This window comes from Trichomycterus rosablanca, chromosome 26 (assembly GCF_030014385.1).
Source record: "Trichomycterus rosablanca isolate fTriRos1 chromosome 26, fTriRos1.hap1, whole genome shotgun sequence".
In the NCBI taxonomy this organism is placed as follows: domain Eukaryota; kingdom Metazoa; phylum Chordata; class Actinopteri; order Siluriformes; family Trichomycteridae; genus Trichomycterus; species Trichomycterus rosablanca.
In genome coordinates, this window is record NC_086013.1 from 271,856 (window position 1) to 292,500 (window position 20,645).

The 20,645-nt window shown below is 45.2% G+C and overlaps 2 protein-coding genes across 6 annotated transcripts in view; both read left to right on the forward strand.

Annotated features, from left to right (window-relative positions):
• The first annotated feature begins 261 nt into the window (after positions 1–261).
• Positions 262–16,207, forward strand: stag2a (STAG2 cohesin complex component a). 4 transcript variants are annotated; one of them, XM_062989131.1, is made up of 35 exons: positions 262–446; positions 1,608–1,701; positions 1,873–2,006; positions 2,638–2,713; positions 2,920–3,039; positions 3,165–3,261; positions 3,656–3,732; positions 3,900–4,104; positions 4,272–4,423; positions 5,170–5,243; positions 5,420–5,543; positions 5,703–5,801; positions 6,491–6,570; positions 6,970–7,077; positions 7,291–7,399; positions 7,569–7,686; positions 7,928–8,031; positions 8,614–8,706; positions 8,871–8,960; positions 9,268–9,471; positions 9,566–9,636; positions 9,785–9,872; positions 9,968–10,048; positions 10,455–10,547; positions 10,860–11,031; positions 11,170–11,309; positions 11,570–11,671; positions 11,958–12,106; positions 12,373–12,501; positions 12,824–13,032; positions 13,216–13,582; positions 13,672–13,764; positions 13,882–14,008; positions 14,414–14,491; positions 14,648–16,207. In XM_062989131.1, exons 3-35 carry the CDS (start codon positions 1,963–1,965, stop codon positions 14,669–14,671), a joined length of 3,897 nt encoding a protein of 1,298 aa, XP_062845201.1. In that variant the 5' UTR covers positions 262–446; positions 1,608–1,701; positions 1,873–1,962; the 3' UTR covers positions 14,672–16,207. The 4 variants fall into 4 exon arrangements, with proteins under 4 accessions (XP_062845201.1, XP_062845202.1, XP_062845200.1 ...); XM_062989132.1 differs by lacking the exon at positions 1,608–1,701; XM_062989130.1 differs by lacking the exon at positions 262–446 and having other exon boundaries at positions 676–1,701.
• A 939-nt stretch (positions 16,208–17,146) lies between these two features.
• Positions 17,147–20,645, forward strand: part of cchcr1 (coiled-coil alpha-helical rod protein 1) — an 18,889-nt gene continuing 15,390 nt past the window's right edge. Inside the window, exons 1-5 of one of the 2 annotated variants that reach the window (XM_062988559.1) lie at positions 17,147–17,300; positions 18,457–18,859; positions 19,008–19,062; positions 19,443–19,541; positions 19,655–19,818. In XM_062988559.1, coding sequence (XP_062844629.1) covers positions 17,252–17,300; positions 18,457–18,859; positions 19,008–19,062; positions 19,443–19,541; positions 19,655–19,818 — 770 coding nt within the window. In that variant the 5' untranslated portion in view covers positions 17,147–17,251. The remainder of the gene's footprint in view (positions 17,301–18,456; positions 18,860–19,007; positions 19,063–19,442; positions 19,542–19,654; positions 19,819–20,645) is intronic. The other variant, XM_062988558.1, reaches the window with a different exon arrangement.

A 20,645-nucleotide genomic window follows, 5' to 3' on the forward strand; every position in this document is an offset into this window, starting at 1 on the left:
CCCATCTGTACTGCTCACAAACTAATCTTACACTTTCACCTAAAATATAAATCCCCCAAATAATCAGAGTATTTGGACCTGCAGCACCCACTCTAACCCCAAGCACTTGCCAGGCTCACCCACCCAGGACTGCTGAACACTCCTCCGTGCCCTCTGTCCCTCAGTAGTGCACTAGTTAGTGTTGTATTACGGTTTGGAACACAGCCGGAGTGGCACCGCTGTTGTTCCTCACTCTGGCCGGTAGGTGGCGCTGCGGTGTGAGACTGCGGTGGAGTCGAAGCGGAGAAAACACTCATCAATCCTTAAACAGTTTAAAATCGATTTAATTTAATATATTAAATCTCACACATTTGAAATGCAATTATTAATAATTATTCAGTAAAAGTGACGCGATCGGAGTAAAGTTGGAGTGAAATCTGGATTAATCCGGTTCAGGTTGATCTGAGGTAAGAGAGGAGAAAATGGCGGATGCGCCGTTCTGAGCTCGCGCGCTGTTTCTCTTTATTTATGATCATAATTATTATTTATTTCGCTTCAGACTTAAGTTTTTAATTATTACATTTCGTACAAATATGTCAAGAAATAAACGTTTTGGTTAGCCTAGTTACCAGCCAGTTGGCTAAGGGTTTACTTTAGCTTGTTATTTAGCCACTTAGCTTTCTGCTGGCTAAGCTAATAGTGTTTTTGCTAACCATGCTAATAGTTTGTGACTGTAAATAATTGTTGTTTATTTTTATAACTGTATTAATATAATAATTTACTGTAGGTTATGATATAAATATTAAGTAATACAGAAGCATTATATATCAATGAGTATATCGCAAGAAAGATTCAGTGTTTACGGAACTGACTGAAGTGAAACAGGTCACAGTTTATTAATTTATTAAATAAATGTTATAATTCAGTCCAGTTTTACACATTATAAACTGTTCTGTCAGGTTTAAATGAGCTGGATTATTTAATCAGATTATCCAGAATGATATACCACACAGCAAACCTTCAGAATTTAGCAGTTTAGCAGCATGTAACAGTGTTCCGTACATTTATTTATTATTATTATTTAGTTTTGTGAGATTGTGATAATAAACGTTTACAGAATAAAATTCCTTGACTTGTTTACTCTAATATTCCCTCTAATAATCCCACACCCCCGATTACTCCCCAACTCATACCAGTAGGTGGACTGGCTAGTCCTTATTTACATCGTGTGAATGCTTGAGTGTAGTAGTGATGCACACACACACACACACACACACACACACAGATTTGTGCATTACTGTATTAGCAGATCTTATTGAAGGTGCCACAACTTTTGCATGTACATTTTATATCACATTGTTTTTGCTAAAGTCTAACATTTAGTCCAGGGTGTTTTGTTTACGCTGGGTTTTGTTTACGCTGGGTTTTGTCTACCTTGAAATGTGTGATGTTCTGTAGATAAAACAGTAATATAGTCCGTTGTGTGTATGTGTGTGTATTTTTTGGGGTTGGTGAATGTTAGTGGTTGATTAAAGTTGGGAGTGGAACATGGGCAGTTGAATGATAGCAGTTGAACATTGTGAGCTGGTGAATGTTAGAGTTGATGAATCCTTTTTTCCACACTGTAGAAGGCGGCTGTGAGCCGGGCGTTCTGTTTAACTTCAGCTGTTTACAGTGAAGAGTTCTAAATATCTGAGAGGAACGTCACATCCAAATAAAAATGTGGGTAGAAAGAGTTGAAACATAAAATGGCACTTTAGAGCTTCCACGTGCTGCAGTGTGTGGTGTTTAATCAGGTGCACTGCAGTACGCCGCTGTGTGACCCGCTTTACGTGTGTGTGTGTGTGTGTGTGTGTTTAACCCTGAGCTGCTGCTGGTTGTGTGTTCTCACAGCTGAGTTGTGTACGTGCGGTTCCTCTCCGGCGCTCCTCGTACAGCAGAGACCTTCCATCCTACGCAGAGGGAGCAGAAGATGCTGAAGAAATGATAGCAGCTCAGGAACTACAGTCTGATTGCTACTATCCCCAGTGAGTTCACCACGCACGCACACACACACACACACACACACACACACACGCACACACACACGCACACACACACACACACACACACACGGCCGAGAGCAGGCAGAGCAGTGTGGAGCGCTACCTTCATGAAAGACTCTGAAGGGCTTCATTTTAAAAAGCTCACCTGATTTAAGGTTCCAGCCTACGGAACGTCTCTCAGACTCTCTAGAGGTGAAGCAGCGTTCAGACCCAGTGTGTTCCTATCTGATGGTTATAGTGGGAGAAAGCTTCACACCAGTCTGTTTATAGAAAGAACGAGGCAGTTCCCCCACGTTCAGCCACATTAAGCTCTCTCTGTTTCCCCCAGTCTGCTCTGAGTCTAGAGAAATGTTTCTCCAGCCAGAAATACACAACATGAGTAAAGCTTTTATCACACACACACACACACACACTTACTCACTCATCTAATATAGGAACAGACCTGCTGCTGGTTTGTTGATTTGTTTATGGTGCTCAGGTTAGTGTCAGTGCAATGCTGAGAACCCGAACCTCCAAACTCACAGGATGCACCACTCACACCCAATCTGTTCCACAAACCCTTCTGCAAATGAAACCTGTGTGTGTGTGTGTGTGTGTGTGTGTGTGTGCGCAGTGAGGTGGACACTCAGTTCTCCTCAGATACAGATTTGGAGGATCCTGAGGGACGCATCAAACCCAGCAAAGGAAAGGTGAGTCTGAGCTCTCATGCACTCATCAATGATGTTCCTGCATCACTCACCTCACCAGAGTTCTGGCTCTAAAACACTCACTGATCCACCACTGTTCATTATAAACAAAATTATAATCAATGAAATGTACAGGGTACGAGAGCATCCAGATGTGTACAGATGTGTGGTTATAGTGTAATGCATGGTGTTTTATTGTGTGTGTTTAGAAGGGTAAAAAAGCAGCGGGTGTGCGAGCACCAGGCCGAGTGAACGGCCACCATCAGGAGAATGGAACAGAGAACCTTAGTCTGTTCGACATCATCCGACTGGGCAAGAGTGCCACACAGGTACGTGTACACACACACACACACACAGGTACGTACACACACAGGTCATTTGAATATAGTACAGATCATAGCAGTGATAAACGTATGATGCTTTATAACCTCTCTCTGTCTGTCTGTCTGTGTAGTCGGTGGTGGACGATTGGATTGAAGCCTATAAGAATGACCGAGACACATCTCTCCTGGAGCTCATTAACTTCTTCATACACTGCGCTGGCTGTAAAGGTGTGTGAGCCCTCCTGAACTCCACGCTGAACTTTAAAAGCAGCAGTTTGTGGTTTGCTGAGGAAGAACAGAGTGTTAGTCTGTGCAGAGATGAAGGTGTGTGTGGGCTCAGCCTGTGATCAGATGGGCCAGCAGTACTGCTGACCTTCAGAGAACAGGGGAGCCCATCTACACACATTTACACATCTTTACTATCCCACTAGGTTTTAGTTTCAGCTGCAGAGCTAGCAGCTAATCCATCCTTTATTGTTATTCATTTATTTAACAAGCTTAGTTAATCAGTGTGCCCACCAATCATAGACTGTTCTTCATAAGGTGTGTGTGTGTGTGTGTGTGTGTGTGTGTGTGTGTGTGTGTGTGTGTGTGTGTGTGTTCGTGTTCGGGCATGTTTCAGGTGCTGTGAGTTCAGAGATGTTCCGACACATGCAGAACTCGGAGATCATTCGGAAGATGACTGAGGAATTTGATGAGGTGAGATGTTAGAACTGTGCTGATGATCTCAGAGCAGATCCAGGTTCTCCAGAACCGTGCTGAAACACAGATACCACTCTAGAACTGTGTGGATCAAAACCTGCAGTATTATTAGAATTGTTTGTAATTGTGTGTGTGTGTGTGTGTGTGTGTGTGTGTGTGTGCAGGACAGCGGTGATTACCCCCTGACCATGGCTGGCCCGGTGTGGAAGAGGTTCCGCTGGGGATTCTGTGAGTTTATCTCGGTGTTGGTGCGCCAGTGTCAGTACAGCATCATCTACGACGAGTGCATGATGGATACGGTCATCTCGCTGCTCACCGGCTTGTCCGACTCACAGGTCCGCGCCTTCAGACACACCAGCACCCTCGCAGGTCTGTCACCTCTCACCACTTAACCTTTGACCTTCTGTTAGCTTGGTGCTAATGTAAAGAATTATTATAGTAGATACATAGGCACTGTAACTACACTGGCTTAGGATTGAGTTCCACATGACTCGAATTAAGTGTGTGTGTGTGTGTGTGTGTGTGTGTGTGTGCAGCAATGAAGCTGATGACAGCGCTGGTGAATGTGGCTCTGAATCTGAGCATTAACATGGATAACACACAGAGGCAGTACGAAACCGAACGCAACAAGAGTATCGGCAAGAGAGCCAACGATCGTCTAGAACTACTGCTGCAGAAACGCAAAGAGGTACACACACACACACACACACTCACACACACACACACACACACACACACACACACTGAGAGAGCATGTCTCCGTCCCTCAGCACCTGGTAATCAGGAGTCGATCACATGATAACTTACGGGATCATCAGAAGCCCTTCCCTAATACTGCTGAATCAAACACGAGGTGATAATGAGCTGCTTATGTGGTCGTCAGAAGTGGATTCATCACCTCTGTTAATTAGAAATAAATTACAGCGATCATCAGGAGATCATCAGGAGGGAGATGGATAGTTTTAACATGACACAACCCAGCAGAGTATTTTATAAATGTTTTAAATGTTTTAGGTAATGAAACCAGTGTCTCTGTGAGGATGAAAATGAAAATAGAAAGAAAACATTTTGCAGAAGTTTGAAGAATGTAAGGATAGGGTTCGGGTTCTATTAAATCAGTCCCTTCTTTTTAAACGACACATTTTGTCCATGATTTTAACACGATGCAGATTAGACACGTGTCTGAGGGGGTGTGGGGTGATCCGGCTCTCCCTGTTCCGATCGAAGGTTGTGTTAGCGGCAGTGGATGTACAGTTGGGAATTGAATGTCATAAAATTGGGAGATAAAGTGAAAAAATACAGAGAAAAATATACCTCATAGATAATTGTAAACCCGGGTTATTAATTGTGGAAATCTAAATAATGTAATAAAATAGAACAGTTGGTTGTGCGTGGTAATCCAGGCTGAATGTTCTTCATGTGTGTGTGTTACAGCTCCAGGAGAACCAGGATGAGATTGAGCACATGATGAATGCCATATTTAAGGGCGTGTTCATCCATCGATACAGGTACATCACTGCTACTCAGATATATTCACACAGCTCAGGAACAATCATCACCTCGAACATTAATGAGTGTTAGTTTATGAGATTATCCAGTCACAGATAGAGAGAATTCTCATATATATATGTGTGTGTGTGTGTGTGTGTGTGTGTGTGTGTGTGTGTGTGTGTGTGTGTATCAGAGATGCCATAGCAGAGATCAGAGCGATCTGTATCGAGGAGATCGGCGTGTGGATGAAGATGTACAGTGATGCGTTTCTGAATGACAGTTACCTGAAGTATGTGGGCTGGACCATGCACGATAAAGTGAGTGAGAGGACGCTCATCATGAGATGCTCTCTGTCTTTCATTAACCAAACTGTAAGAGGTGATCTAAAACCTGTCTCTCTCTCTCTCTCTCTCTCTCTCTGTGTGTGTGTGTGTGTGTGTGTTTGTGTGTGTGTGTGTGTGTGTGTGTGTGAGCAGCAGGGGGAGGTGAGGTTAAAGTGTCTGACAGCATTACAGGGTCTCTATTATAACCGAGAGCTGAACGCCAGACTGGAACTCTTCACCAGCCGCTTCAAGGTAAAGTCTATACTGGAGTCACTGGCGCTGATTAAGGGACAGTGGGAGCCTAGTGGGTGGAGCTTTGGGCTATCAACCGGAAGATTGGGGGTTCAAATCCAGGCTCTGCTATGCAGCCACTGTTGGGTCCTTGAGCGAGGCCCTTAACCCTGTCTGCTCCAGGGGCGCCGTAAGGTGGCTGACCCTGCGCTCTGACCCCAGCTTCCAATCAAGCTGGGATATGCGAAGAGAGAATTTCATTGTACTGCACACCTGTATATGTGACAAATAAAGTCTATCTTCTTCTACTGATACAGTAAATCTCTACTGTACATAATATTGTCAGAAGATCCACTGATAAATGAGCGTGACTTTCCAGCTCTCAGAGAAATTGTCATGGTATTGTGATAAATTGTTTGGGAGTGCTTTGGAAAACCATTTTTACATAACACAGTCCACCACGGCTTCAAGACGTGTGTTTTATGACTGAATAATAATATACTCCAGCCTAATAAACTCCATACCTTTGTCCAGTTTTTAACCACACTGACTGTAGAATACATCAAAATGTTTGTAAACAGGCTGTTTCATGTTTAAACACACTGACTTGTTGCAGTGCATTCTGGGAGTGGATGTGTACACTTACACTACATATTCTCCACTGTGTTTCCGGTCTTGAGTATGCAGGGCTAAATTTTGTCTCTCTGCAGGATCGGATCGTGTCCATGGCTCTGGATAAGGAGTACGACGTCGCTGTTCAGGCCATCAAACTGCTCACGCTCGTCCTGCAGTGAGTATCTGATCCTCACCTTCAGCCTTAATGTGTAGCTTAGGGTTTAGGATCACCTGCAGCAGCACAGGGTATAAAGTACTACAGACACGGCTCAAGATCTTCATCCTCACATCAAACACCAGAACAGAGAAAACACCTACAGAGTGTTTATGTAGCCTCACAGTTTCTGTTTTTGGGTGACAGGAGGAAGGTTTTCTTCTAATACCAGAACAAACGATCATCAGTCCTGATTTTTATAAGTTATAAACATGTGAAGGGTTCTGATGTGACCAGACTGATTTCATTATCAAAGCTGATCCTGATCTGATATCCACATCCTCACAGTAACCAGACCGACTCCCTACATGCAGGAATACATAACATCATGCTTCTGTGTGTGTGTGTGTGTGTGTGTAGGAGCAGTGAGGAGGTGCTGACAGCAGAAGACTGTGAGAGTATCTATCACCTGGTTTACTCTGCACATCGTCCCATCGCCATCGCAGCAGGAGAGTTTCTCTATAAAAAGTAAGTTAGATTACCAATCACAGCACCTTCACAGGAACTGATCTCATTCTAGCTGCTAATGCTAATCCTGCTTTAGAACGGTGCAGAATGTGGTGCTTGTTCAGTTTAATGGTGGCGCAAATGGTGCATTTGGTGGCTGATTCTACAGCGCCAGCACCTGGATGTTGTGTAGAAACACACTGACATGTTCTCCTGGTCTCTCTTTCTCTATAGGCTGTTCAGTCAGAGAGGTCCTGAGGAGGAAGGTCTGCCCAGGAGAGGCCGACAGTGTCTGAACTCAAACCTCATCAAAACCACCGTCTTCTTCTTCCAGGAGAGTGAGGTGAGGAGCAGGTTACAGTCAGATAACAAGAAGATTATAAATATTCATTCATTTAAAGGAAAGGCATTTTAATAGTAACGTGATATAGTGTTTAGAGTTCACTGTGTGTGTGTGTGTGTGTGTGTGTGTGTGTGTGTGTGTGTGTGTGTGTGTGTGTGTGTGTGTGTAGCTGCATGAGCATGGAGCGTACCTGGTGGACAGTCTGTGGGAATGTGCCTCAGATCTGCTGAAGGACTGGGAGAGTATGATCAGCCTCCTGCTGGACGAACCCTTTCCTGGAGAGGAAGGTGTGTACCACACACACATACAGACGTGATTGGCTGTGCCTGAGGGTGGATTGGTGCCCTGTCCAGGGTGTTTCAGCATTCTGGGACCCTGACCTTGGGTTCCTGTTATACAGTGTGAAGCTGAATCACTGTTAAATATATATCCTTTATATTATTAGTAGATCAGTTCTTTCTAATAAAGCCTTGTGTGTGTGTGTGTGTGTGTGTGTGTGTGTGTGTGTGTGTGTGTGTGTGTGTGTAGCTCTAACAGACAAACAGGAGACGGCTCTGATCGAGATCATGCTGTGTGCTGTCAGACAGGGATGTGAGTGTCACCCACCCATCGGGCGTGGCACTGGGAAGAGGGTGAGACTCATTTATCTGCACTCTCACTCTCCCATCAGCTGATTTAACCAGGAATCGTTTTCTTACAGTTTCCCTTAAACCTTCCTCAACAGCATGACATGATTAATCTGAATCACACCTAAAGCACGCTCTCAGCTTCACCTAAACGAGAGTGTTCAGAGCAAATGTTTCAGAAATAGACTTATCGTTTGCTTCAGTTCTCTTGGTGTTTGGATGCCTTGTTGTAAGTGTTGTAGTGTTTCATCTCCATCTCATCTGATGATTTTTACTCATGCACACATTGTTTACAAGGGATTTTTTAGGCTGCATCCCAAACCTTATCCTGGGTGCTACATTGTGTTACCATGGGAAGTGCACTAGAAAGATGCACTGTTTAGTGTAGTACCGTGTGTAGTTTGGAACGCAGCCGTTTCAGGAGAAGTTGATAAGCTCATACAGTTTAAACTGACAAAAGAACTGTTTGATATGAGGCGGTTAAAGCGACTCGGGCCGTACGAACAACGCTTAACATGAACAAAACACAGATACATGTGGAGCTTTCAGAGCTGGATCTGACGGCTTGTTTGCTCGTGTGTGTTCCAGGTGTTGACGGCAAAAGAAAAAAAAACCCAGATGGATGATCGGACCAGGATCACTGAGATCTTTGCTGTTGCTCTGCCGCTCCTGCTGGCTAAAGTAAGACACTTACACGTTTCATACTTCCTGCTGTGTAATGTTTTTGTTTGAGTGATTCTGAACATGTTAAGCCTCCCGTCCGCAGTGAAAAAAAAATCACTTTTTAATGCGCTTGTGTGGTTTGGGTTGAGGGGTGTTAAGTGCTTGTCTTGTCTCTCTCTCAGTACTGCGTGGATTCTGAGAAGGTAACGAACCTGCTGCAGTTACCGCAGTACTTTGACCTGGAGATCTACACCACTGGTAGATTGGAGAAGGTAACCAGACATCCAGCTCTTTTCTTTATTCATTATCTGCTTTGTTTTGATCCAGATCAGACATGTGGAGAGATTAGAAATGAATTAAAGAAAAGTTTGGTTGCTTCCTAAACGATCATAAAATCACATAAAGTCCTCGACTACAGCAGTAGATGTTCAGTAGAAACAACATGACAGTTTGTGGTGGTTTTATCAATTCTGCCCTGTTTATATCAGAGAGTCACATGCTGCTTTCAGTTCCACATGGTTCCAGCAGTTAAACCCACATGTGTGTGTGTGTGTGTGTGTGTGTGTGTGTTCGCGGCAGCACTTGGATGCTCTGCTGCGTCAGATCCGTGACGTGGTGGAGAAGCACACGGACACAGGCGTGCTGGAGGTGTGTTCTGTGACCTTCCATCATCTGTGTAATGAAGAGTTCACCACCTATAACCGAGTGGACATCATGCTGAGCCAGCTGATGGACGAGCAGATCGACAAGTTCAACCGGCTGCTCGACGACTTCCTGCTGGAGGTACCGTTACACTGAGCGGTGGTTTGGGGGGGGGGGGAGTTGTGTTGTTAGTGTGTGTTCATGTGTTTGGGACCCTGTGTGTTTTCTCTCTCAGGGGGAGGAGCCTGATGAAGACGACACGTTTCAGGTTTTATCTACACTGAAGAGAATCACCGCCTTCCACAAGTAACCCCCCCCCCCCCCCCCCCCCACACACACACACACACACACACACACACACACACACACACACACACACACACACACAGAGTCAACACTGTAGGGTTACCATGTATTACTAACTAAATGTGTGTGTGTGTGTGTGCGCCCGCAGTGCCCATGACCTCACTAAGTGGGATCTGTTCACCTGCAATTACAAACTGCTGAACACAGGACTGCAGAACGGGGACATGCCCGAACAGGTACCCACTCACCCACCGTCATACATCACAGAGAGAGACAGACAGACACAGAGACAGACAGACAGACGTTTTGTTGATTTGTGTGTTTGTTACAGATAGTGATTCACGCTCTCCAGTGCACACATTACATTATCCTGTGGAACCTCGCTAAAGTGTCAGAGGGGAGCTCATCAAAGGTACACACACACACACACACACACCAGCATCAAGGAAAGTCTAACGGCTGTAATACGGTTGTTTAGACGTGCATCTGTAAACAGCCCAAAACAAACATCAGACCCACGAGTGTGTGTGAGCTCCTATAGTGTGTGACATTCTAATCAACAGAGACTCTGTGAAGTTTATATCTGCTACTGACAGTACAGCTGTTCTGCTCTCTTAACCTGCCTAACTCCAAGCCTGCTAACAGCTAACTAATGTACATGTAGAACCTGATTCTGTCCCCCAGTTCAGTTCCTGGTGACCCATTTCTCCTGGTTTGATCTCGACTACGCCCACAGTGCGGTGGGGGTTTGGTGGTGTGTTCAGGCTGTGTGGTGCTGATCTGGTGTTCATCTCTCTCTCTCTCTCTCTCCCTCTCAGGCTGATATGACTCTGGTGAGGAAGCAGTCCAGAGCGTTCTGTTTGATGTGTCAGAGATACCTGAGCAGCATCAGTACAGCCGTGAAGGAGCAGGTAATCCCACTTCACTACAGCTCTGACGGGTTAGCTAAGCTTAGTGTATGCTGCAGCACTACAGTAGTTTGGATTTTATCTGCCAATTTAGTCATATCCGATTCATGATTGTGAATCTGCTGCTGCCTGCACAAACTCTGATCTGATCAAGGGTTGCCAGATCATCACATTCCCCTCCAACACGTGTCCATCTGTGTCCTCTTATCTCCTCTATAACGTGTTTGGAGAGCCACGCTAAGCTCCTGGTGGAAATTAAACTTTTATGTTCCTGTGGGTGCGTGTGTGTGTGTGGGTGCGTGTGTGTGTGTGTAGGCCTTCACCATCTTGTGCGATGCTTTGATGATCTTCAGCCATCAGATTGTATCATCAGGTCGCGACGCTCTGGAGCCGCTGGTGTTCAGTCCGGACTCGTCTCTCCAGAGCGACCTGCTCAACTTCATCCTGGACCACGTGTTCATCGATCAGGATGATGATGGTAGCACCGGTATACACACACACACTCACACACACGTTATATAAGCACGCACACACACTACACACACACACATAAACAGCTAAACACAAGCATGTTAATATTGTGTGTGTGTGTATGATATGTGTGTGTGTGTGTGTGTGTGTGCAGACGGACAGCAGGACGATGAAGCCAGTAAGATTGAGGCTCTTCATAAGCGCAGGAACCTGCTGGCGGCGTACTGTAAACTCATCATCTATAACGTGGTGGAGATGAGCACCGGTGCTGACATCTTCAAACAGTACATGAGAGTAAGAACTACACACACACACACACACACACACACACACACACACACACACACACACACTGTTTCACGTATACAGCCCCCTGGGGTTCCTCAGGGTGGATCAGGTTGTAGAATGTTAGAGGTGGAGTGATGGACGTCTGTGGTGTTGATGAAGAATATTACAGTCAGTGGCTACACAGACCTCACTAACACTCTCTCTCTCTCTGTGTGTGTGTGTGTGTGTGTGTGTGTGTGTGTGTGTGTGTGTGTGTGTGTGTGCAGTACTATAATGATTATGGTGATATTATAAAGGAGACGATGAGTAAAACACGACAGATCGATAAGATCCAGTGTGCAAAAACCCTGCTCCTCAGCCTGCAGCAGGTAATCTGATCTGATTCTTTATCTGATTACTGTATTATCATTTCTTCTTTATTGTTGCACATCAGAACTCTGAGCATGTTCTCCTCGTGACTGCTTGGGTTTCCTCACACAGTGTAAGTGAGGTGAACTGAAGATGGAACATGAATGGAATCAATGTGGTCCTAATATACTGTATATAATAAGTAGTATAGTATTGTTGATGTAATAGATGATTGTGGTTGACTGAAGTGTGTGTGTGTGTGTGTGTGTGTGTGTGTGTGTGTGTGTGTGTGTGTGTGTGTTACAGCTGTTTAACGAGATGCTGAGTGAGCTGGGTTATAACATCGATCGTTCCTCGGCGATGTTCTGTGGGATTAAAGAACTCGCTCGCAGGTTCTCACTGACGTTCGGCCTGGACCAGCTGAAGACCAGAGAGGCCATCGCCATGCTGCACAAGTACACACACACACTCACTCTCACACACACACACACACACACACATGACAAACTTGTCCTGGCAACAGCTTGGGAAAAAACAACTAAGCTTTAATGTGTTGATTTTGGAGCTGGAGCTTCACCGCAGACTTTAAGCTCATGATCATGTGGAACTTCTGATTTCTGCTTCTTCTTTAACATCTGATTATCTGGACAAGTTTCTTCTCATCACTGGGTGACAGAGTTCCAAAGGTTGTCATGAAAACATTTTTGTGTGTGTGTTGTAGGGATGGTATAGAGTTTGCGTTTAAGGAGCCGAGTCCTCAGGGTGAAGGATACCCCCCTCTTAACCTGGCCTTCCTGGACATCCTGAGTGAGTTCTCCTCCAAACTACTGCGCCAGGACAGGAAGACAGTGTAAGATCCTCCGTTTACTTTCACAGAACCTTCACGTGATAATTCAGCTCCAACAGTTGATTCACTGAGTCACCCAGGAATGATTCCTGATTACTGATTCATTACTGATTCATTACTGATTTATTACTGAGGTACCAGCAGCTCTTTTTCTTCTGTATTTTTTCCTGCTCTTGCTCAGTTGTATATGATGATGATGGGGGTGAGTTTTCTCCTCACTGATTGGTTAAAAAACCCACACTGTGGGTTCCACTGTGGGTTCTATGGTGTGCTTCTCTGTGTTCCTCGGTGTGTTTGACTGTGTGTTCCTCTCTCTGTGTATCAGACACCTGTACCTGGAGCGCTTCATGACGTTTCAGATGTCTCTACAGCGGGAGGAGTGCTGGCTCCCTCTCATCTCCTACAGGAACTCTCTGCAGACTGGCATGGACGATGATGCCATGTCTGTGGTCAGCGGCATGAGCAGTCGAGGCTCCGGCCGCAGCAGGAAGCCCAAAGCAAGCCCCGCACCAGCCAAGAGGAAACTGCCCGAGGGTGAGTCCACACACCCACTGTCCGGATCCACATTCACGTTAGAAACCTGCTCTCTTTGTAGCTTTGTAAAAGTGGGCGTGGCCCGGCTGAGCATCTTATTACGATTATTAATGTGCTAATAATGATTGGATGAGATGAGCACTGATGTGTGTGTGTGTGTGTGTGTGTGTGTCTCTCTATCAGAGGAGAGCAGCTGCAGCAGTACTGACGCCAGCGCCTGGATGCCTCGTGAACAGCAACACCAACACACTCCAATGATGATGTCACCGCACCCAGTGATGTCACCGCACCCAGTGATGTCACCGCACCCAGTCATGTCGCCGCACCCCATCATGTCGCCGCACCCCATCATGTCGCCGCACCCCATCATGTCGCCGCACCCCGTCATGTCACCTCATCCAGTGATGATGGCGTCGCCCCACATGACCTCCACCGTGCTGCGAGACGCCAAGAAGCTCCGTTCAGAGGAGGGATACGTGGGCGTGTACACCATGAGCAACCAATCACAACACGCCACGTTACAGCAGCCACACCCACAGATCGACTACAAGTAATTACACACACACACACCCTTATAGTGCCCCCCCCCCCAACCCCAAACACCCCCCCATGTTAATGCATGTATGAATGTGTGTGTAGTACCCAGGTAGCGTGGATGCTGGCACAGCGGCAGCAGCAGGAGAGAGCGCACATCCAGAACGCCAAAATGAGGAATCACCTGCAGCACGCCATGTAAGCACACACACACACACACACACACACACACACACAGCTCAGTACTGAGTGCTTATTCTCCTGTAACGTGTGTGTGTGTGTGTGTGTGTGTGTGTGTGTGTGTGTGTACCTCAGGAGGAGAAACGCAGGTCTGATGGAGGACGACGAGCAGCCAATCGTTGAAGACGTAATGATGTCGTCCGAGCAGAGGTTAGAGGACCTGAACGAGGGAATGGACTTCGACACCATGGACATTGACCTGGTACAGCCAATCAGATCTGCTCTATATTACCCAGGACTACCAATCAGATTGCTTAGAGTCACTTCAGTTAACCAATGAGAATGCAGAACCACAACATAATAACCACAACATGGTTTAGTGAACTATTGAGGGTATTGCTCTGAATTTGGATATGCTTAATTCCCTTGTGCACTCTGGCCACAGCTCTTTGCTGAGCGCCACCATCTGGTAGCATTTTTATACTCATTATTATTACATAAAGTTGGAGTATTATTATACTGTATTAGATCGGCCGTCACTTCACATGCTTTCAGACTTCAAAGAAAGATGAAAGAAATAAAATGTGAATATAGATATAAAACACGTCCTGATTGGTTACCTGCTGCTGCTGCTGAATATAAACACTGACTGTGTGTCCCTGTACAGCCACCGTCCAAAAACCGGCGAGAGAGAACCGAGCTGAAGGCCGATTACTTCGACCCTGCCTCCATCATGGACGACTCGGTAAGTGGAAAAGTAGCCCCCCCCCCCACACCTTTATTTTACATGTAGGCTATGTGACCAAAAGTATGTGGACACCTCTCCTAATTATTGAGTCTATTACATGTAAATATTCTCTCTCTCTCTCTCCCTCTCTCTCTCTCTCTCTCTCTCTCTCAGGTTCTGAACGTCTCCATGTTCTAACCCGGTCCGTGTGGGGGAACGCATTAGACTCGCTTCCTCTCATGCTTCCTCTTCCTGTTCTCCGGCGAGGCTGCACTTCCTGTTCGAAGCCTTTGTGCCAGTGCCAGCGTGTGGGCGGAGCTCTGGGAGCGGAGCGGTGTGATTGGTCGTTCTCTGTTTAGATTGGGGTTTTGTTTTGATAATTTATAGAGAAGCTTTTCGATGTTTGGATGATTTTATAACGACAATCAGGTGTAAATCAGACGTTTATAAAAGTGTGAGTATTTAAATCTTTCTAACTTCCTGTCTCACATTATTACACTTCCAGCACCGGGAGCTGATTGGCTCTCATGTGGTTCCTTTAGTGCTGATTGGGTCTTATTAGAGTTGCATTATTATATTAGTCTCACTTTTACCCGGTGGAAGGTCAGAGACGTTCTTCAGCTTCACGCTGGAGCTACACGGCTATTCATGCTAAACCCAGAGCTACCAGTTTAGCTTTGTTTAAGCTACATGATCTGAGGATCTGAGCCATGTTCTCCCCATGTCAGCTATTCTGAGTTCCTCACACCTCCCAGAGACCTACAGTAGGTGGATTGGTCGACCTAAAAGTCGCCCCTTGTTGTAAGTGAAGCTTTGTGATGCGTCTTTGCTCTGGTCCCACTGTGACCCTGGACGAGAACGAGTGTTGTTGATGTGAAACACGTATTGATTGATGGATATTCAGTGTAAAAGAGCTTTAGATCTTCTGATCTTATCATGTGGACCGTGAACTTCTTCACCCGAGGATTGCAGGAGGATTTGGATCAGAACTTCTCAGAACACTCCATCTTACAGAACGTCTCCGGGTAGACGTGCGCTCGTCACGCGCTGGGTTAGGCTGGTAGCTCCAAGACAGAAGAATGAAGCAGGTCTGAGTGCGCTGGAGGCATCAGAAGAGCTTCGTTTCACCACAAACTTACTTACATTTCATGACTGAACTTCAGACCAGATGTGATCACACTGAACTTTTCTAATATATTCTTATATATCTTTAAATATAGAAATTCTATTGAATTCTACACGGTCTGAACCGGAGCTGGTGCTGATTTCTCTCCTCCAGTTTCTCCAGTGTAAACGTTCAGCAGGAGAAGAAAAATGATCAATTAACATTCTTTAATCTTCACGCTCATTTAACTTTAGTTTCACTTTGTTTCGTTTGTTTGTTTGTTTGTTTGTTGGGGGGTGAAATCATGTTGGGGTGTGCTGTTCCCACGGTGACGGTAACTTAGCATTAGAGTGTAATCAAGGTGATGGTTGCCAGGGAGACGGGAGAAAATGCATATTTATGAGTTTGTTTTTAATTGGTCACAGCTGAGTTTAGACTCCGCCCCCTTTATCCATGTGTAGAACTGCTGAGTGTGTGTGTGTGTGTGTGTGTAATATTGGACTGTATATAAATCCAAGTGTTTTTTATTATATTTACAGAAAGAAAAATGTCCACTGTTGTATTTCCTGTTTGTATTTATGTCTAGAGAAAAACCTTTTGGAACAAAATAAACCCGGCTGTGATTTTAACTTCCTGTGATGTCACAGTCTTATTAAACATACCAAACTATAGAAATATATTCTATCATGTAACTCACTGTGTTCGTCCAGGTCATGTACGGTTAGAGCTGAGCAGTGGTGTCTTAAATATTCTGACACACTTACAGTTACTAATATACAATCAGATCTGTCTCGTTCACTATCTCGTTATCTCTCTATCTCATCCTCTCTCTGTACTGATCATGAGTTATTTGGAAGTGACAGTATCTGAAGGCAATGCTGATGTAGGATGACAGGAAGTGACATCATTCTCCTTAAGCACCAGTGTTCCACATAGACTCGGAGATGAGAGGAGCCTTTAGACTGTAATAAATCAGTTGAGATTAGAATAACTGGGTCACATGCAGAGCGAATCATCTGCAGAACTCCATGTTCTTCTCCCAAATGCACAAAAACACTCTCGGTCACAGCTGAGCATCGAACCGGGACACATCGACCTTCTGCGTGTTTTCAGAGATGAAATCTGAGCACCTGAAGGAAAAGAGCAAATGCTAAATCTGTCACAGACCAACTCAGATCCTCAGGATTCCTCTCGCTGGGCTGTACACACGTTACCAGAAGCACCATCGTGTCACTCCAGGATTATCAGTGCAATGTTATCTGTTCTGCCATCCAAACACATTTATCACTGCTTCTTTAACCTTGTCACTGCCCTACAAAATAATCAAAATCATCTTACTTTTAACATCCTATTTGTATTTTATAGTTTTTAAACCACAATAATATCCAGGATGTTGTATATAAAGGCGATTAAAATATATAATGTATCTGTCTAATCTTAAATTATCACAAAAACAATTCGCCTACAAAACCTCCTACAAATAAACTACATTTCCCACAAGCCCTGCGAGTGTTGCTATGGTAACAGTCACGCGCGGCTGTGTTTGAAGCGGTTGGCGGGCTGTTTTTTTACGCGTCATGTTAGCATCGTCACTAAACACTGATCTGTTTAAAAGTGTTTATTTAATTGTGTTTTATTTATAAATCGTTTAATCTACAGTAAAGAGGAGAATCATGGAGAGATTAACCGCTCCGTCTGATTTCATCAGAACCAATCAAACAGGTAAGAGCGCGTGCTAAAGCTAAGTAGCTCCCCTAGCTTAGCATCTCTGAGGTAAAAACATTAGCACCCGAAGCTAACAAACGTCATCCTGTCAGACTGCACTGCAACACATCACACTCTGTATAAATCAGCACTTTATATACATGCTAAAATGTAAATGTTTATACACAGAGATCGATAAATGTAGACTCTGCCTGCAGTACAAATAAATACATTACACAGCCAAAAGTATGTGGACACCTTTTAAACTCAGGTAAATGGTCTGGAGTCTGTGCTCCTTTCATTCTGAATCACTAAACACACATTTAAAGGGGGTTTATCCGACTGCAGCCGTTTAAAGTACATGAAACAGTTGTCTCTGTGAAGATTGGGAAGAAATCCCTGTTACCTGACACTAAAATAATAAATGAATAAAGGAATGTTATCTGGGTGGTTAGATTTTATTTAAAAACACTAAAATTGGCCATGAAATAGAAGCAGTTTGCATTTCTCTCAGGTGAGATTAACTTCACTTGAATTAAAGCTATTCCTAATAACTCTTTTGTTTAAAAATATTATTCATTTTCTTTATGTTTTGCATCTGTAAATGTAGACTGAACCAAACAAAAATGTTGTTGGTTTTGATGATAATTCAATCAGCAGTCTAACATGCCATCACATCACCAGCCTGACCAGGACTCGGTGCCCGTACACAAAAGTCTGATTATATGCTGTAGGATTCATATAATTTTTACATTTTAAATAGGAGATCAAACCAGGCTTGCCCAGAGGTGCTCTTGACCGGTCGTGTGTCTACATACTGACATAATTGGCTATATCTGCGGGATAAGAGTGGCCATGGGGGGTGATTGTGGCCCTGTAATGATTAATTCCCCTTTTTTTACCTAGTATTTGCCGGAAAACCAGATCCACTGTGATCCTGACCAGGATGAAAACATGAAACTGAAAATAAAATCAATGAAAGAGGCTCAAACTATCAAATTATCCCCCATTGTTATTGCTTTAACATATTTTACCACTGTGGGTTAGCAGTTGTTGTGCTGATGAACACAGTAGTGAGAAGAGGATATGCTTAAGCCCTCTGTCCTGTTCTCCTGTCAGCTTGTTTGGAACATTTAGTGTTGTTCTGATTATTGTACCTGTGTGTGGTTGGTAGGTGTGAGCCGTACATCCACTCCTGCTCTACTCACTCCCTCTCACTTCACTGTGACCTGCACTGCATCCACATCTACAACCCTGACTCCAGCCCTGACCTCCGTGACTCCCATGCGTCCCACCCCAGCCCCCTCTCTTCTACCCCTGGGGGCAGATCCCTGGACCCTCCTTACACAAAGCCAGCAGGAACTGGGAAAGCTTCGACAGGAGAACCAAAGACTACTACAGCTACAGCTCAGAGATACAGATACACACCCTGTACACACCACAGACACCTCACACACACTCCACACAACACACACTTCAGCATCACACACCGTACTGAAGGAGGAGAGGGACGAGCTGAGGAGAGACGTTCCGAGACTGAGAGAGGAGCTCCGAGAGAGAGACACCACCATCAGCAGGTACACACACTCCTCCATATCACCATACATGTGCTCACACGTTCTGTCATTCTGTGCTTTAGGTACACCTGAAGAAAGTTCCAGATCATCAACTGCTCTGTCTGTCTGTGTGTGTGTGTGTGTGTGTGTGTGTGTGTGTGTGTTGCAGGCAGTGTGCTGACCATGAGAAATTGTGTGCTGAACTTCAACAGACCAGACAGAAGGTAGGCGCACACACACACACACACACACACACACACACACACTGGAAAAGAAATCATGGTACACAGATTGTAACAGTGGTGTTAGCCTCTTTCACTCTAGCACATGCAGCTCACTCAGGTTTCAGACCCTGACCTAGGCATGTACGCTCGAGCGCAGCGCAGCATGTATGTGAGGAAAGACTTTTAATGGGTCATAACCAATCCCAAAATCAGCTCAGAGACACGCCCACCAGCTACTACTACCGATAACATGGACCCTACAGTGTGCCTCTCACATTTATAAACCTCTCTGACTCTCAGGCAGCAAATCATTTAAGGTTAAGAAACAGCTAGTGTGTGTGTGTGTGTGTGTGTGTGTGTGTGTGTGGGTGTGTGTGTAGGTGCTGGAGCTGCAGAAGGAGTGTGGGCTGCAGCTGGACAGAGAGCGACAGAAATCTGAAGAAGATACACAACAGTTACAGAGAGAGACACAGCATCAGGTCTCACACACACACACACACACACACACACACACACACACACACACACACAGAGGTTCTGCACGGCAGCAGGCTCATGACTCCACAGACACTCATCTGTGTGTGTTTTATAGATGCAGCAGGTGTGTGAGCGTCACCGGGCGGAGCTCTCGGCTCTCTCTCAAACCAATTCAGACCTGCAGAACACGGTGCACACGCTCACACAGGAAGTGACCTCACTTGGACGCCGTGTGGAGGAAGTGACATCAGAGAGAGACACACTCAGGGAGCAGCTTAGGTGAATGCTAATATGGCCAATGCTAATCTTAGAATGTGTTAGTATTTCAGTTTTTACCAACAAGGTTCTGATGTCAGAGTGTGGAACTGTTCCCACACCGAACCGGAACTGGTTCTCATAGTGCACTATCAATTCTGCTGTAGTACTAACCGGCCTGGAACAGTGGTCCACTGATGAACCAAGCGTCAGGGGCTTCAGTATTTCAGCCTCATGACAACAACATGAGCCAATCAAATAATTTATTTATTTAATCCTATTTGATCCCATTTAGTCGTCTCCAATCCACCCCCTGCACTGGAATCATGTCAGTACTACCACTCCAATCACTGGTGTGGGTGCCAACAGCAGAGGGTGCAGTTGTACAGCAGCAATGAATTCGACCTAATCGTGCCTGTATGGGCACCAGGCTGGGTCGATAGCACCACCTGATATCTGAGCCCATGTTTTGTTGATTTTGGCTGAATAAGCACTAGTACATAGTGGATGGGAAAAGTGTAACTGTGGCTTTACCGTGAGTGAGTGTGTGAGTGAGTGAGTGAGTGTGTGAGTGAGTGAGTGAGTGTGTGAGTGTGTGAGTGAGTGTGAGTGTGTGTGTGAGTGTGTGAGTGAGTGTGTGAGTGAGTGTGAGTGTGAGTGAGTGAGTGTGTGAGTGAGTGAGTGAGTGTGTGAGTGAGTGAGTGAGTGTGTGAGTGAGTGAGTGAGTGTGTGAGTGTGTGAGTGAGTGTGAGTGTGTGTGTGAGTGTGTGAGTGAGTGTGTGAGTGAGTGTGAGTGTGAGTGAGTGAGTGTGTGAGTGAGTGAGTGTGTGTGTGAGTGAGTGAGTGAGTGA